General features: G+C 40.1%; 1 protein-coding gene across 5 annotated transcripts; it reads right to left on the reverse strand.

Moving 5' to 3' along the window:
* Positions 1 to 53: 53 nt before the first annotated feature.
* CCP110 (centriolar coiled-coil protein 110) lies at positions 54 to 18,006 on the reverse strand. 5 transcript variants are annotated; one of them, XM_063171924.1, is made up of 15 exons: positions 17,838 to 18,006; positions 15,763 to 15,919; positions 14,681 to 14,809; positions 12,127 to 13,774; positions 11,351 to 11,472; positions 11,029 to 11,212; positions 10,230 to 10,366; positions 9,794 to 9,910; positions 9,433 to 9,534; positions 9,037 to 9,153; positions 8,798 to 8,877; positions 8,050 to 8,112; positions 7,077 to 7,136; positions 6,421 to 6,503; positions 54 to 2,360 (listed from the first exon to the last, which is right to left on the reverse strand). In XM_063171924.1, exons 1-15 carry the CDS (start codon positions 17,885 to 17,887, stop codon positions 2,308 to 2,310), a joined length of 3,102 nt encoding a protein of 1,033 aa, XP_063027994.1. In that variant the 5' UTR covers positions 17,888 to 18,006; the 3' UTR covers positions 54 to 2,307. The 5 variants fall into 5 exon arrangements, with proteins under 5 accessions (XP_063027994.1, XP_063027996.1, XP_063027998.1 ...); XM_063171926.1 differs by lacking the exon at positions 17,838 to 18,006 and adding an exon at positions 16,715 to 16,791; XM_063171928.1 differs by lacking the exon at positions 17,838 to 18,006 and adding an exon at positions 16,715 to 16,766 and having other exon boundaries at positions 15,763 to 15,914.
* Positions 18,007 to 18,052: the final 46 nt, after the last annotated feature.

Below are 18,052 nucleotides of genomic sequence, written 5' to 3' on the forward strand. Positions count from 1 at the left end.
CCGCCCCGATCGCGGGAAACGCCTGAGGGGGCCGAGCAAAGAGCACAGAGACGTTTGTTGTTAAAGGTTTAGAGTTTATTGTGCAGAACGCGTCAAGTAAAAAGCGAGACTGGTGAAAGTAAAACAAAGTACAAAAATAAATAGACTTCTGTAATGGTATCACAATTCCACACAAAATAAAAAGATAAATATGTATAAATACAAAACAGCAAGTACAAAACCAAATTCTGGCACTTGCCAAGAGAAAGGCCTCATGAAAGTTAAAAAAAAAAAAAAAAAAAAAAAAGGCAAAAAAAGACCCTTGTGCTATAATGCTTTATTACACACTGGAAACATGCTTGAAGAACAAGAGGTTTAGATGTGAAACCCTAAGAGAAGGGAAACATTCATTTCTACTAACACACTAAACCTATCTGTGCATCAACATATCGCCTATGCTAATAATAAATACAGCACATCAAACATCCATTAAAAGCATCAATCTTTAGTGCTGCCATATCAACAGCACCTTCTGTGACACAGGTTACTCTTGTCACTAAATTCTTTCTCTCAAGGTGTTCTCCACTCCTAAGGAAAGCTGGGAACTAAAACATAGCTTTGTTGCCCACCGGGTGAGCAGGAAACTTGCCTTGGGCATTTTCCATACTACAGCTGGGATTTTAAAGCACCACAGCATTAGTATGAAGGAGGCAGGACTTCCACTGCTTAAACTGTTCTGTTTTCACCATTCACCAGGGGAGCCCCTGGCCCCAGGATTCCAAACAAACCCAGCAGCGTCATTCTTCAAGGTGCTGGGGCAGTGTTTGTGCCATTTTGCAAGCATGCAATTTGGGTAACTTAGTGCCTGATATAACAGCTGATCTGAACAGCATCACCAGCTGCAGAGGACAGACTTGGTGGCAGACAAAAGCCACAGGCTGGTGCCAATCCACTCATCACTGCCCATGAAATAACTGCCCTCATCCCATTATTAATGTTCCTCTTTCACGCTATTTACTACAATGAAATTTTCAGTTAGTCTTTCTTCTCTTACATAAATGTCAACACACTACAAAGCCTCCAAAGTTTAGTGTGTTGTATTGTATTGACATTGGGAAAGTGACAAAATACAATCTAATTTACATTCTGGCAGTCAGTTCTCTACTGCAAAGATTATACAGCTGAGCTTTTCTCTCTAGAACTTTGTTAATATCACGTCTCAAGTTCATTAAAAGAAGGTGGAGAATGATGCTCCCCTCAAGCTGATGGATAATATCCATCAGTTCAAAGAATATGGTAGAATATGACCACGATCTTTTAATGTTAGATATTCATAAATATGAAAGTGTTGGGATTTGGTAGGGATTCCCCACCTGCAGAAATCATAACTTCAGTACAAGGGCCTGTTAGATCACACAGCAGAAGATAAACTGCTCATAAAAACTGCCACTGTCATCAATTAAATATAACATATCTGAATTACTATTGCAGATCGAAATAACTTTAAGTTTGCAATGGTAAAACAGCTAAAATTTTACCTTCTTCAGTTTTTGTAGAACATACACATCTCCATGTTGGACAGATGTTATTTCCATAACAAAATGCAGTAGACAGCAGGGCAATAAAAACCCAGGGCCCTTTCAGTACAGTGGTTTGATCTACCACACATATAAGTGCACATTTTTGGTTTGGTCAGTGTAAGTTTGTCCATCAGCCCAACAGTGAATTTGGACCACATCTGTCCAGCTCAGTAGAAATGCAAAACATTTGGTACAAGGCCTTTAGTACTGAAATTGAGCTAATCTCATTCTTACAGAAAGTACATTCAGAACAGCTGCTGACAAATTCACTGACTTGAAAGATCACTTTTGTTTAAATTAAGTTTGGGGTTTCTCTTCATATTTAGCTGCTTTAACTTTATGGTATGAAACTAAATATATACCCATGATTTACTTATGGTGGCACTCACACACAGAAATTGCAATTTAAGTAATGCAAAAATCATATGTAAGACACTAGAATTAGAAAGTGTGAAAAAGTCACAAATTACCTTCATGTTGCCCCGTGCTAGTCTTTAAATAAACAAGATTATGAATCTTTTATATATTAATACTAGTCTGTACACAGGTTCTAACATGCAATTTTCCCACAAGCATTAGAGCTTCAAAGCAGCTTCAGTATGATTGTGTTATGTGTCATCTGAAAATGACAAAGTAGGTTTATGATGTCTAAATATACATCTATGTAAAGAAGATGCAGTATTAAAAATCTGTGCTGACAAAGCCATCATTAAAACACAGCCATTTTATCCCAGTGAATGTTGTCTTCTTAAATTATCACAACATTTGGCTTCTTTCTTTGGGTTCTTCCTGCATATGCTCCTAAAAATAAGTAGAAACATTACCATATTACAATTAATAGTAATGGTTTTTGAAACAGGATTATCCAACAAAAATAGCTGAAAAAAATCAGGACTAATTTTTTAAAGCAGTATTATGCACTCAGTGACTACTTTTTAAATTACAGTTTTCATAATGATACATCCCAAAAGCCTTATGAAAACTACCTATAGGTTTAAAAGTAGTGACATTTTATAGTATTGCCTTACTTGATAACTATTCTATCTTCTTTTCTGCTATTCTCAAACAACTACAACCACAATTTACAAATTTTTAAAAGAACTATTGCATAATCAGCCATCTCATCTATCTTGGTTAAGTTTAACTATGCCATGTATTACTTTAAAAAATATAAATTACAAAATACCATACAAGCTGAATACTTAACATAACTCTTTCCTTTTGTCAGATTAATTAAAACAAGAGACAGCTGTAGGCTCCCATATGTGAATAAGACAACCAGAATTAGAGGTGCAGTATGAAAATCATCAAGCAGAGCCCTTATAAAAGGAAGGATGCTTAAGTAAAAAATAATAAATAAACAAAAAAGCAAGTATTTTCAGAGGGAACAAGTATATACATACATATATTAAAAAAATCCATATTATACTATGCATAGCACAAGTATCTTCCAGGAATGAGGGTTCAGCACTGCAGGCTGCTAAGAAGTAGCACAACTCAGCATTCTTTGGGTTCAAGCAGTTATCCAGAAAGTGCAGCAGTGTGAGCAAACATTTCCACAAAGCAGTGAAAACCATGTCACAGGGTGCAGAGCAGTGGGAATGGAAGACAGCCATGGAAGAGAAATGACTACAGGCAGTAAATGAAGGTGACAAAGGAAGTGCCAGTCCTTTCTGGGCTCTTTGGTTACTCCTGGTCAGAGCTGCAGTGGTTACTTACAGGAGTCCCAGGGCTATGATCAGCACAGGCCAAAGCAGCTTTGGGAGTGCCCAGAGCCCTCACATCTCCACAGGCTCCCAGGACACAAAAGGAATTCTCACTGGCCCTGCCCCAGTGCTGTGCTCTTCACATCACCTGGGATCTCACAGGACAGATAACTAGGCTGACAGACACAGCCTTTCTAGTGATTAACACTACCCCTTGACTCACCTCAAGCGTCCTCCAAGTCATATAAAAATGTCCCACAAGGAACAGGATATTACAGTAATAGCAAAGTGTGTGCACAATTCCCCAGCAATCTGGACTAAGGAATTGCAGGAGGCAATTTGAATAAAAACAGTGACAGTTCTGAAAACAAGGGACAATCACATGAGGCCTCTCTCCTGGGACAAAGGACAGACCTGCCACTCACACACAGCAGGTCTGAGGCTTCCTGAAGCCAACACACTTCACAGCCCCAGCACCTCACGTGGGCAGGCTGTGCCCTTGGCCTGGCCAAGAGCTGCCACCACCCAGACACTCTGTGTGCCTCCTGCCTCTATTTCCTTTCCACAGGAAAGGGAACTGGGCAGAGGAGATGAACAGGCCTTGTTGGAGGAGCAACCTGATCTCAACCACCTTCTAACACAATCAGACCTCATTAAATGCCCTGCCTGGCCCCACTTGCAAACTATTGATGGAACATTTCAGCCTGATTTAAACTAATTGAACTTTAAAAAAAAAATACTGATTTATGTGTCTGTACTTTTCTCTTAAGCACAGAAGTTTGGATTGAAGGAGTAAAAAACAACAAAAACTAAGTTTAGGATTGCCACTTGATTCCTAAACAAAAAACAATCAGTCTGAGTGGTATTAAAGCTGCAAAGCACTTCACATATAGAGTTTAAAACAACAATCAAGAGAACAAAAGAAAAAACATTGGACAAGTGTGTTATTTTCTTCTGAGGGTTTGTCTCATATTGAAGTTGAATGTATTTATAATTATAATAACTGTATCTTACTAGCCCTCCTTCCTTTTTTACCCCTCTAATAAGCCAAATTTAATTGGCAGTCAGGAATGAATGAAGAAAAGAAATTAAATCAACACCCTATTTAACATACTGCCAGACTTTTCACTGTTCACATTTCATCCATATATAAAGGAAACCATACTCTATTTAAATATATTTAAATTAAGTTCTTTCATTATTGCAAAATCATGCAGATTGTTTCTTTCATGCCCATGTAATAACTTCAGAATGCATTTCTATTCATTCAGTGCCAGAAGCCTAACCTATTTCTGAAGGAGCACACAGAGGTGTTGGTATTGCACCACAGGAACATGGGTGATGTCCAAGCTCTCTGTGAGGTTACACTGAGCAGCCAGAACCAACCAGCATAAAACTGGTGAGCCACACCTGCCTCAAGTTCCAAGAAGGCCACTGCAGAAGGCATTCAGTGACTTTCCAGATATTTGACAAACAGCAACAAGGCAAAGAGAAGTTTGGAGATATACCCCAAAGGAGTTTTTTCATTGCCAAGTATGACCTGTCACAACTTTGGTAATTATGACTAAGATAAACACAGGGATTTCCTTAGCAGAGCAGCACACGCTGCCAACACAGCAGTGTTAAATGTTTAACTGGATGTGTGGTGCCAGACACAATGTAAACACCACTGTGGTTTCACTATGAGCTCAGTGGGAATTACAGGGGTTTGGGGGTGGGACCCAGACCTGGAGTCAGTGCCAGACCTGACCCTGACACCACCCTAACACTACTACTATTTACAACCTCTGTAATACTGTAACTGGCAGAGGTTTTGATTGCTTTGTTGTCCCTGTTCTTCAGCTTGCTCCTTTACTAGTCAATAGCAAACCTGCAGATGAACACTTGCCTTAATGGCTACCTCTGGTTGCTAAAATTGTATTATTTACTTTTTCTGCTTTATATTTCAGGAAGATTATTTATTATCTTTGCTAATTTTTCTGTAGAGTCACTGAGTCCAACCAAACAACTGCCTTGCACTACTTTGGTGATGACAGGAGAACTAAGTAAAAAAAAATAAATGAGCACACTCTGTTGTGATCTCATCACCTGCCTTTTATCTCCCCCTCTGACACTGCAATGCTATCTGTGTTTGTGCCTCACTGTACATCCTTCTGTGGCCACTTCTGACTTCACAAAGCAGCATCTGGGAAAACATCCCATTTAACCAGTGTAAAACACACTGCCTTCAAACTCACACACACTCCCTGCCAGCATTGCTCTGGGGCAGCACTAAATAAGCATTTCCTTTATAGGAAAGGTTTGATCCTTACACATACAGATTATTTAAAACATTATGGAAAACAGTTGAAATCCTACTACATTAAACAATTCCCTTATTAAGCCCCAAAATTCCCAATTTTTATACTTGACTTGTGGAACTCTCCTTTGAGAACAAAGTGTAATTCAGATCTTAGATAATTTTAAAACCTATCAACCACTTTACCTTTTGATAAATCTAGGTTTATCACTTAAGAAATTTAAAATCTAATTAAAATAATAGAAATTGTGAAAGACCATTCATAGTGATTTATTAGAGGTTCAGCACCATTATCAAACCTTTTATATAAAAGGTAACCAATCAGTAATCTCTGTATGGTAGCACAGAAATGCTCCACTTTTAAACTTGGGTTATTAAGACTTAAACATGCTGTAAGATGCTACAGGAATATATATATATAATTTTAGGACTGTATGATGAGTGAACACCTTCTGAGGAGTCTGAAACTGTCCTTCCTGTCCTTTGAATATGCTCCATGCTGAAGATGTGTGTGCAGAACTAAGAATCAAATGACATGAAGATTCTAATCCAAGTCTATTTTGACTACAAGCAATTTCTCAACAGCTCCAGTGAATATATCTGGCAATCTTGTTTATGACTGGGCATCTGGTGAGTGAAAGCAAATGAGCTGTGCAGCACATTCTATACACTATGTCTATAGAATCTCAGAGTGGATGGTTCAGTTACCAGCACAGGTTTGTTTGAGAGATAGGTTAGACTTAAGGCAGAGCAAAGCAGGTGCACAAGGAAAGGAAAACATTATATTGCCAATTTACTTTGTCTAGATACTAGTAACTTATTTACTATGAGATCCAAGCACCAATTTTCTACACACCTGAAACAGCCTTGTTAGGCACTCTGCTCCCTGCAGCCTTCCTTCTATTTTGCTCAACCCCATTCATTGTGGCCTTAGAGGTTCTAATTAAATATAAAACAGTTAATAAGTCACTTGTGATAAAGCTGAAAGGCTTTATACAAAAATATAGACACTATCAAACTGTGTTTGGCATGAAAACATTTTTACAATGTCCCACAGACTCTTCCTGAGCACCAGTGCAGTTCCTATTGATATTATTGTGGCTTACATAGATACATTAAGTAGGAGAACATCTCCCCATGAACAGACTGAAAAACTCCATTGAATAAACTGATTATGTTTAGATACCATGGCATTACAGTCTACATATAAAAATACAATATTTCATTAAGTGGAAGCAAAGCTTCATGGAATGAATGTTACAAATAGAGATGTTGGAACAGTGTAAATGAAGACAATACACAAGAAGATGACAACAATAAATATTTTCCTGCAGTATAAGGTAAAACAAAGCTTCATCACTCTCTCAAAATACTGAGACAAGTAATTATTTTTACTCTGAACAACAGTTGCAGTGTTATGTGTATGTTATGTGTAAACATTATTCATCAATCACTGTTCTTGCACTTTGCATTTAGTTTCATCTTTAGGCTAAAACCATGCTGTGCTCTTACCCTTGTCTGCAAAGCAGTCTGTGAACTGGAGCATTCTGTCCTTGGTTTGGTTGAAGTATGCTGTTAAAACACAAACTTTTATTAGTGCTTTTTCCCTTTTAAAATAAAAGCCTCTAAAGAAATACCAAATTATGCATCATCTTTCACATAACAAATTTCAGAAAGGCTAACAGGTGTTGTAATGCAAATGGCACATAGGCAAAGTGGCTGGAATTGAAATTCCAGAATAGGATTACTACTTCCACTATTTAAAAGTAAGAAACAAAAAAGCACACAGACAGATGTCCCTCAGCAGTGCCTTGGGCTCCCAGTCATTGATGAGAACACTCAGGAAAGAGGGCTGAATTGCTTACAGTAGTCCTTGAAGGCTGAACTGTGTGAGTAGACAGCATGTCTTCCAAGCTTTTGGGATAAAAACTGGTTTTAAGGGATGCCAGGTATCTGATTTTTAATATGAGATAAATGTGCAGACAGGCCTCATAAGAGAGCAGCTGTTATCTGCCTGAACAACATGTACTGGACACTGTAACTTCTGTGATCTGAGCAAACAATCACACAGCCAAGGAACAAAATTCTCCTCACATTAAAAAGCCACTACTTTTCTGATAGCTTTCTAAAGATAAGCATTATCAAGAATTCCACTGCAAAGTAAAGGGCATTAGGAAAAGTAGCAGTGCCAAACTGAAGTTTAATAGTGCATCTCAGAGAAAAACCTTAAACCTGAGCACCAAGACTTAAAGCCATAAATAAACAACTTCTGAAGATAAAATCTCAGAAATGACTCTGGAGAAATAATGAAATAACTCATAATGAGCTAATAAACCCTTTTTTTGGGCTATGGTAAATCAGATTTCATTAATTTTCATGACAATAGTAGCAGGAATTGAGCTGATGATGGCAAACCAACAGTACAGATCACATTATTGTAAGACAGTTTCTCAAAAGCATCTTAATACAAGTAACCATCACCTACCGATTTTGAGGAGTTTTTTGTTTTATGATTATTTTTTTACTTGGCATTCCCATTTCTGAAGCCCTGGAGAAACAAAAGTATTGAAACACATTTCAGTTAGCAAATCACCATCCAGGTCTTGAACAGAAACACTGAGAGAAAGCCTACAAGAGGAACTACACTACATGTGACTCTCCATATATTTGACAAACAGCAACAGGGCAAAGAGAAGTTTGCAGATATATCTCAAAGGAGTTTTTTGACTGCCAAGTATGACCTGTCACAACAGAACTACACTACACATTGCCAAAGCAGTCCTACAGATCATCACTTCTTTACTCAGAAGCAAGTGTAACAAGTGTCCACCATGTTCCAAGATAATGCCTGCTACCATTCCCCAGAAAAACTCTGCCAGAGATACTCTATCACATGTCTCTATTGCTAGGCACTTAAGATAGATAAAATCACTTAGGGCACTTTTTACAGTTTGCAAAATCAACCATAAACTAAGCATCCATCACTGCATTACAGTGTAAATGCATAACTTGGAAGAAACATTTTCCTCCTTACAAACTGGAAGACTCTTAAAAGTAAGAGCAAAATACAATTAGCAAGATGCCATAAACCTGGAAAGCTTTTTACTCATTCTCCTAGCAGAGATGTCAGCTTGCAAAGAAACTGTTATTCCATAAACTCCTCCTCACATATTTCCTATGCCTCCTACTCCTCTTGCACCCCCTTCCACCAACCCTCCCCACCCTGCACATACTTCATGAACTTTTTCCTGTCCAGAGATTTCTGTGTGGCTGTTGAAAGTGTCATTCGCTCTCTTGGGCTCTTTACTTTATCCTAAAAAAAAGAGGATACAGAAGAAAGTTACCTACAAAAGCATAATTAAAAATTTAGATTTAAGAAACATTGTACATGGTGAGGAAGAATGTCTTAAAAGGAAAATGGCTCAGTGCTTAAATTCCTGCAGCAGTTTACATTCCCTGGGAGAAAACACACCATTTGCCTGAGCATCTTCTCTTTCCGGACTTCGCGATCGTGCCGCAGGATGTTCATTCTCTCCGACGCGCCCATGGTGAAAAAGATGTCATGGATGTCATACAGAGCAGCCCGCAGCTGGAAAGAGTCATTCCAATGTTCAGTAAATATTCAACCAAGTTTACATGCCCATGGTTTTGAACATCAAGCTCCTTTTGCTTTCAAGCTAAACAAAATGCTTCATAATTTTGAAAACCGTTTTTCGAAATCAAATAGTTTTGTGTCAAGCAAAAAAAATGGAATCTTCTCTTCTTTAAATGTTTTACTCTAAACAAAGCCACTCTCAAGGTTTCATGTATTTATGTTACAAAAGCAGAATAACTAGGAAAGACCAAAACAAGGTTTAAGTTGTGTCACCTGAGCCATTACTCTTTCATGAAGGGATGCATCTTGTGCTGACACAGTTCCTCTTCTCAATGGGGCTTCAGACTGAAAATTTTTTAGGAACTCCAGAGTATCCTGGGAAAGATGGGAAAATAAGAGTAAGCACCAGGCATAACCCTTCATAACAAAACAATTTCTAACAGTACACACAGCAAACAGATTCTTTGTTTGCCTTGCACCTTGTGACACTAAGCAATGCAACACTCAAATATGTTCATGTGCAGCCCAAAATCTTCCGAGAGCAGCAAATGCAGGATTTCATCTGTCAAGGGAAGGCAGGAACAAAAACAAACAGGAGAAGAAGCTGCCTATTACAAAAAACAGCTGATCTTACTTTTACAGTTTGCTTAAGATGTTTCAGTTTTTCTGTCTGCAGGAGTCTACGAGTGAGAAATCCCTTTGCCACTGCTGTGATCTTGTCAAACTTCATCTGTATCTCTGGACTGAAAACCTTAAAAAAAATCAAAACTTTTTATAAATAAGCAAGAATTATGAATTATTTATCAAATAACATCCATCAAGTGACCTTAGTTTCCAAGTAAGAAAAAAGCTGTTGATAAAGCTTTGACTGGGCTCAAAGTACCCACCATAATTTAGCAGAAGCAATATCCTGCTATATGATTACTTTGCATATATGAAAAAGAAAAATAACCTACACAGTTCTCTTATGCAATCAAAGTTGAACAGATACTAAAATTTTCTGTTACCAGTGCCTTACAAAAAAAAAATAGGGCCTTGTAAGATAAAAATAAATCTGTCTTTTCCCTTACCGGAATCCACCTAGTTTTGATCCTATTACTTGGCCTGCATACTGAGGTCTTTATAACTCCACTACCTGAGGGTCCCCAGAGATAGAATGAAGCTTCACTTGTTGAAGAAAAGGTGTTGGGTGTTGTATGAGCAAAACCTGCACAGAAAGCAGAACACACAGTTCAACACACACTTGTGCCCAAAGTAATGCCTGTGTCTGTGGATACACTCAGCTCGAGGGTCACAGCTTTGTCTGCAAGGTCGATTACAGGCAAGAAGCAAATTAAATATTTCTGATCAATTTCCATGCAAAACTTGCTAAACAAAAGACAGAACAAAACATTTCACAACACTCAGGAACAGGTGAGAGGTGTTCCATCAGCTATGGCTGTACTGCCTTGCAGCTAGGAGCCCCTGGCAGAGCCCCTCAAAACCTCCTACACAAATGTGACCACCTGGCCCAGTGCTGTGCAGCTACACGGCAGGAGGATAATCCTTCTGGGACATGATGCAAATCCACATCCTCATCCTTGATCAAAGGAGGCTATTCTTAGCTTGTTTTCCTTAGATGTGCCCTAAAACAGTTACATAACAAACACAGTACATGGAACTGTTCAAGGATGGCTGAACCTGTGCTAAATGCCAGTGACACAAAGATGCAACAGCCTTTGCTGAGGGCAGCAGCCTTCTGTGTATCCTGAGCAGCCCTAGGGCAGGAACACTGCACTCATCCACACAGTGGGACAGCTGGTCCAGTCAAGCACTGTAGAACACATTAGACCACAACACTTAATCTGTATTCTTCCCTTCCAGTTTTACCAATGCTGGTGGAGTTTGTGTTATGGACTGTCTCCAGCTGAGACTGCACACTTTCCAGCAAGCCACCTTCACTTTTTTTCCTCCACTCCAACTCCATCCTGCTGTTAATATTCACTTTGGAAATTTCTATTTCTGTTGTAGTAACCTTCTCTCCTTTTGAATTTCTCTTCTTCTCTTCCAGTTCCTACAAAAGGAAGATTCAACCATGACACTATTTTTCTAACTCTGCAAAGCAACAGAATATACATTCAAACTCAATTGCTTCCTGACAAACTTCAGACAACACAAAACCTTTGCTTGGAATTTTTCCTATTGACCTTACCTTCAATTCCTCCTGTTCTCTCTCTTGTTCAGCTATCAGAATTGACAGTTGTTGTGCATGCTGTTCTTCAAGCCTCTTTTTCACTTCTTCAAAGGTCAGCTCATTAGCTTTTAAAATACTTTCTGAGAAAATACATAACAAAGAATCAAATACTAAATACCCTCTATATGATCTTTGCCAGAGACATCCATCCTTTACCAGAGGTAATTTGCCTCATCAGTAAAAAGCAAAAAAGATCTCTTTCATATCAGGTTTCCTTGATATCAAGTTCCCACTAGGTAATGCACAGAACCCCATCATATACTAGTCCTTTGAAATATTTGCACGTGCATATTTGTGAACTAAACTTGTGGATGGAACATTAACACCAAAAGCCTATATTAAAATAGGGACGTGGAAAATACAGCTCTAAGAACTGTTATATTTGCTGGAGTGAATTAATGTTATTTATGCCACTTCAGCCTCATTTAGTAGAGACACGTGCAGATGTAACACAGTCTTGAATTTGAAGAAAATATCTACATGGTTTTCTTTTAATTTACATGGGCTATCTTTTCTTTTAGTAGTCTTATTTAGACCTCATGGCATAAGACAATTGTCTTAGTAAAACTAAATTCCAGCTCTAAGACTGAAATGGGAAATCAGTACTTGTGAAGTCAAATTAAATTAGAGAAATGTGGCTTCTGAAAAGAAACACCAATGACTAATGATCACTGGGTTTTTTCTAAAAGGTTTATAAACTGAGAAGTAACCCTCAAGCACAGGAAATCTTTTACCTTTTGTCATATTTTCAAGGACTGCATTCTTGGTAATATAAACTGATCCCACGGGATATTTCTGTTCTTGCAACCACTGCTTCTCTTGTTCCTCCATTCCAACTCTGAGAACACAGGAACTGTTTTCTTTCTGGCAGTTGTCAGCGTCCAAATCAAGTCTACGCTTTACCTTTTCATAATTTTCTGGGAACTGCTCATTTGCTGAGGAAACATTTGGAGTATTATCCAGCTGCTGTCGCACATTCTTGCTCTGCAGTAGTAGTGGAGATGGATTTTCCACGTCGTAAGATTTATTGAGTTCCACTGCAGAATTACATTTCGTGTTTTCTGCCAAAGCAGCTGCTTTCATTTCACTCACAGCCAGGATCTTCTGTGTCACTGCAGACTGACTGATGGCAAAGGGCTCCTTCACTTTTGGAGGTGCCAAGCTAGGACTGCTCTCTACTTTATATGGCCCTCTGGTGTCCATGACCACCTGTCCTTCCAGCATAGCCGACACTGCTCCTCTGCTCTCAAAGAGCCCGAAGGAATGGCGCTTTGGTTTGCCAGCCCCCAGCCCATCACAGGGGCCTAAAGCATTCCTGCTGACACCTGGAACCCTGCCAGGGCAGACTGCAGTGAAGTCCACCATGAACTTTGGCACCGATTCAGACACATTGTTTTTATCTGCAATATCTTGCATGATTAAATCCATTGTTCTACCCTTACCTTTAGGACTTAGCTCATAAGCATTCACAGGGTTGTTTATAATGATGTGTCCCATGGATAAAGGTCTGGGGCGCCGTCGGTGCATCTTAGGGCTCATGCTTGGCTCTGGGCTTGGCAATTTGGCATAAGAGCCTGTGAGGCTCCTGACAATGCTACTGTCACGCTCAAACATGGAATTCTTTTTCAATTCCTCATCTGAATCTGAATCCACCAAAGGGGGTGTTCCAACTCTCATAGGTATGTCTACTTTAGAAAAACTGGATAAAGTGGACATACTTGTGTTATTTGTATGAGTAGAGGCACAGTGGAGAAGGGTATTTGATTTATTAAGACTGGGTTTATCAAGTGTCTGGGCAGTGCAACTTCTGCCTGTAAGCTTTGCCCTCTCTTTGACAGAGTCAGTTGTTTTAACACCATCATTTTCTTTATCTGAATGGCTTTCACTCGTACTCCTCTTTGAACTGCCTTTGGAGGGACGCTTGCTCTGCTCTTTCTCTATGTACTCCCTAGACTTCTTTATCAGGTTCTGAAGACTCATTACACATGGATCTTGGACATCCTCATCTGATGGTGACCCCACTCGTCCCTCCTGCTTCTGCAGAGCATGAGATGGGACCTTGTTACACACCTTGTCAGGAGATGCAGCCCTCGGACACGGCGCATCTTCCAAGAAGCGACTCTCACCTGGCTTTGAAGAAACCTTTTCTTCTGCTGCTTTAACTACTTCTGTCCCATTTGATGCCATTTGCCCTGCAGTACCTGATGGTCTAAGTCCTGATGTCTTTTCCAGGTTCATGGAACTCTGCCTTTCAGGAGTACGTGCTGAACTGATGATATCTGATGGAGCTGTGAAGTCAGTCAAAGCCTTTGAATCCAAACCAGGGCAAGAACTCTCAGCCTTTGATGTGTTCACACCACTCATGCTATATCCTTTCTTTATCTGCAAATTAAAATTTTAAAAAATGACAGATTTTCAATGAAATCTCAGGATCTCAGATTCCTGCAACCTTCACTTGAACTTAAAAATATTTAAAAACTAACTTTATTTAAGTCTGAATTACATGTTACTTCCAGCCAGCATTTGTTTAAAAGGATTTTCACACTACAATTATCCTATGGACTGTGTCTCAGTTATCAAAAGGACACACTTGAAAAAAAGCCAAGCAAATTTACATTATTTTTGTATTGAACACACTTTCCTGGTCTGCTGGTCAAACCCCAAGCCAGCTCTCTGTTGCCACACACACTCAGTAAACAATGCAAACTACAAAGTGTTGCTTGCCACCTTGGTAACTCAACAAACTCAGTATTAACTGTTTAAGCAACAGTTTAAACTAAAGGCTGTGTTACAGCTGTTCCAAAGACATACAATAACTCTTTGATTAGATGTATATAGTAGTCTTTTAAATTAAAACCACTAGTAAATTCATCATTGAAGCAAAGAAAAAAGTTGCAGTAAAATTTTAAAGCACGCAACAGAATTTCAAGTTGTTGTGAAAGTAATTTTAATTCTGTAATTATAAAGTTGCATATAGATTATTTTATGATTAAGCTATAAGCTTGCAAATAAAGCAGCTCTAACACACAGGAGTTGTTCACTTGTTTTAACATTCTAGTTGTTTCCAACGCTCGCAAAAGAAGCAGTGAAAAGCAAGGCCATGCACTACAATGAGTCTCAGTAAATGATCAATATCAGCATGAAATATTAGCAAATGCTGGTTCTGGAGAGTTAGCTGCTATTCATTTCATATTTATACTGGGGAATATTTAAACCCCAATACTTTCTCAAAATGTCTCTAAGCAGTGATTTGCTGTAAATCTATGAGAAGCTTAGGACTAACAGTACCTGGACATTTTCTACAATCTCCTGAACACGACTCAGTAAAGCTTTTTTCCGGGACTCCCGTTTCCTGCTCTCCAGCTCCAGAGCTTTCTCCTTATACTGCTGTATTTTCTTTTTCTCTTCAAGGCTGAGCTGCAAAACAAAGTGTAAGAAACATAGTTTATATCACTAAATGCAAATTTCAATACAGAATTACAGAAATAAATTCAAAAGAAAAACAACTGAACAAAACAATTAGAAGAACAGAAAACACTGAAATTTTGTGCACACATTAAATGCCAGCTTCTCAATCAATTTTTTAAGGGAAGGTGTACAAAATGCCTTCTTGGCACACATGCAAATGAACATGAATTTAAAACACATTTATAAAATTTTCCATGACCATTACATGCTACAGTATCAATCTGACACAGGATTCAGAGATTTTTTTCTAAAACCGTTACAACATCCATGCATTTGTAAATGAAGAATGTGATAATATATCTGCAATTTATATCTGCATCATGATTTTTGGATGTTGTAAGAGACTCTCTCCCCTTTCTTCCCATACTGAAACAAGGAAGTCAGCTGCAGTATTGCAGGAACTACCAACAATCTTCAGCTTAGCTCTGTTTGCATTAGCACAGAATGACTTAACATAATTGATGAGCCTGTGGAATACATTACAGGAAGATGCAAACATATGCAAAAAATTTTCATTAAAAGCTTTTTAACTATCTTGGCATTTCTTATTTACATTTTTACACCATTAAAATAACTCACATGTTCAATATTTGAAATGTCAATATGATTTTACATGAAGCCCAGCAGTAACATTATTGAAAACAATCAGCATTTGTGCTCCCTTCAGGAAGAGAACTTCTAAAAAAATTAAAGGAAATGTAGTCAGTGTGAGGGGGAAAAAAGTATATTTAACCCCTTATTTTGTAAGATTAAGGCTAGGAATTCTTAGGAAACACTAAGTAGCAGGTCAGATGACAGCTCACACAGACATATTCAGTAGAATCATTCCATGTGCACATCAAAGCCAGTGCCAACAGCACAGTTAGCACACCAGGGAGGAAAAGGAATAAAAAAAGCCTTACCAGAGGGGAAAGCACAGGAACTCCATAGAATTGAATGAGGGAGACATTTTTGTTCTGAACAGTCAAAGGAGGTTTTCCTTTTATTGCCTCTTCTTGGATTCTGGAAAGATGCTTCCTACAGAATATTTCATAGTCCTCCATCTTCATGTTATCTAAACTGCAAAGAATAATAACATTATTCTTCCATGTACTTCCAAGATATTGAAGGGAAAACAACATCACCACTAATTCTGGGTCACTATGTTTTGGGAAGCAAATTTTACACTAGAAAACTGAATTAAGTTTCTCTTCCTCTTATCATTACCAAAGCCTGCAAAACTCTTCGTTATTTTCCCCTGTGAAAGGAGAATCTGCATATATGAGCAAAAAGGATGATCACGAGCACACAGAGAAGAAAGCAAGCATTGAGACAATCAGGATTTAGAAAACTGTACCTGCTATGGATAATTTCCATCAAAGACTAAACCTTTGAGATCTTCTACGAGACAGTTCCTATTAACTGTCAAAAAACCCCCAAAACCCAGAGCAAACAAAACTGCAGCCCAATTGAGTTTAAAAAACAAAAAAAAATTTAAAAAAAGAAAAGCCTTTACATGTTTAGGGGGCTGAGAGGAATTTGTTTCACTCCCGTGAGCCTCCGTCTCGCTACATCCCTGTATGAACAGACGCCAATACTTACACCGCAAAAAAGAAAGAAATAAATCAATTGCAGCCATGTCTCCTTAAAAGCGGCCAAATATGTGAAATATCTGTCACTGCCCGTCCCCACCGGAGCGAGCCCTGCAGCGCCGGGCAAGGCCTGACAACGCTTTGTTCCCTGGCACGGCGCTCCGGCCGATCCCGGCCCGATCCCTGCGGGGCTCCGAGCCCGCCCCGGGCCGGGGCCGCTGCATCGCCTCCCCGGGGCCCCGGCGCTCCCCCCCGGGCCCGGGCCCGTCCAACGGCTCGGTACCTGCGCGGGGCCGGGGCTGGTGCAGCTCCCCGGTAACCGCCGCCGAACGGCCGGGCCGCCGCACTACGGGCCCCAGCGCGCCCCGCGCCGCGCTCCGCCCCGCGCCGCTCCGCCCGCTCCGCCCCCGCTGCCCGCACCCACAGACAGAGCCCCGGGACGGCCCGGGATAGCTCTGCCGTGCCCAGGCAGCGAGATGAGAGCGGATGGAGCGCCATCCCGCCATGGAGCTCCGATTTCCAGCCATCTCCACCCACAGCTCTCCCAGACACGTTGTCCTGATAGCACGGATGAAGTCTGTCCTGCTTCATCCCATTCCATATCACACGGCTGTGCAGTCCTTGTGCAGTCAGGAGCACAAATGTGCCGCCGCAGGGATCAGATTCAGCGAGCACGCTGTGATAAGAGAGATAAACGTGCGCACCTGTTCCCATCTCTGTTACAGCACCCACCAGCACAGCATCCAGGAGGGCACCACCACTGACATGCTATCCCTCCCGCCCGGGCGGCAGCCAGCTGCCGGTCCAGCCAGCCCAGCAGCAGGTAACACTCACCTGTCAGGCAGGTCAGGTGGAAGGAAAATCCACACTTGTTTGCCAGCACTTGGCCCAGGCATAATTAATTTAAATATATGGAAGCATCTAATTCCCAGCATTTAGAGCTGTTAAAGCCGTCGTTCTTGTTTCAAAAAACAAGTTTGTCATCTGTTACCTCTTCAATGATCATTGAGGGGCTTTATTTTTTTAAATTTCATCTTTAATCTTAACAAATGCTGTTGTTTATCAAAAGGGTTTTTAAATATGTTAGACCTCTAATTAGACAGCCCATTATTTGTTGTGCATCTGTATATACATATCTCTGGTTTTTCTTCAGCTACACCTGGCAGAAACATAAAACCACTGACAGTATCTGAGATGCTCAGAACCAGCTACCACCCTATGTGACGAATATTCATCTCAGCAATTAAAAAAAATTTGAAAAAAAAAGGAAACAAAAACAACCGTTCAGAAGATGGCCTCATGCCTGTTCTACCTCTAGTTGGTCACATCTCCTCTTTGGAAAGTCAGTTGCTTCCCATCCTTCCCACAGATAGAGACACCAAAAAGACGCCATAACTCCCACTTACGTTAACACAAACTGCTGGTTCCTCGGCTTTGCTACTCCACTTCTAAACATGCCCAATTTCCCCAACCTTCACTTAACCAGTTGTTTTCATGCCGTGTTGCTCATCTCTCTGGGTTCCTGGCGGGTGCTCACGCAGGTGTCAGGGGCCAGAGCCGCGGTCCCTGTCCAGCAGCAGCCGCCGCTGTCCGGGCAGGAGACACCGCCTGCTCCTCCCGG

This window comes from Melospiza melodia, chromosome 18, assembly GCF_035770615.1.
Source record: "Melospiza melodia melodia isolate bMelMel2 chromosome 18, bMelMel2.pri, whole genome shotgun sequence".
Taxonomy (NCBI): domain Eukaryota; kingdom Metazoa; phylum Chordata; class Aves; order Passeriformes; family Passerellidae; genus Melospiza; species Melospiza melodia.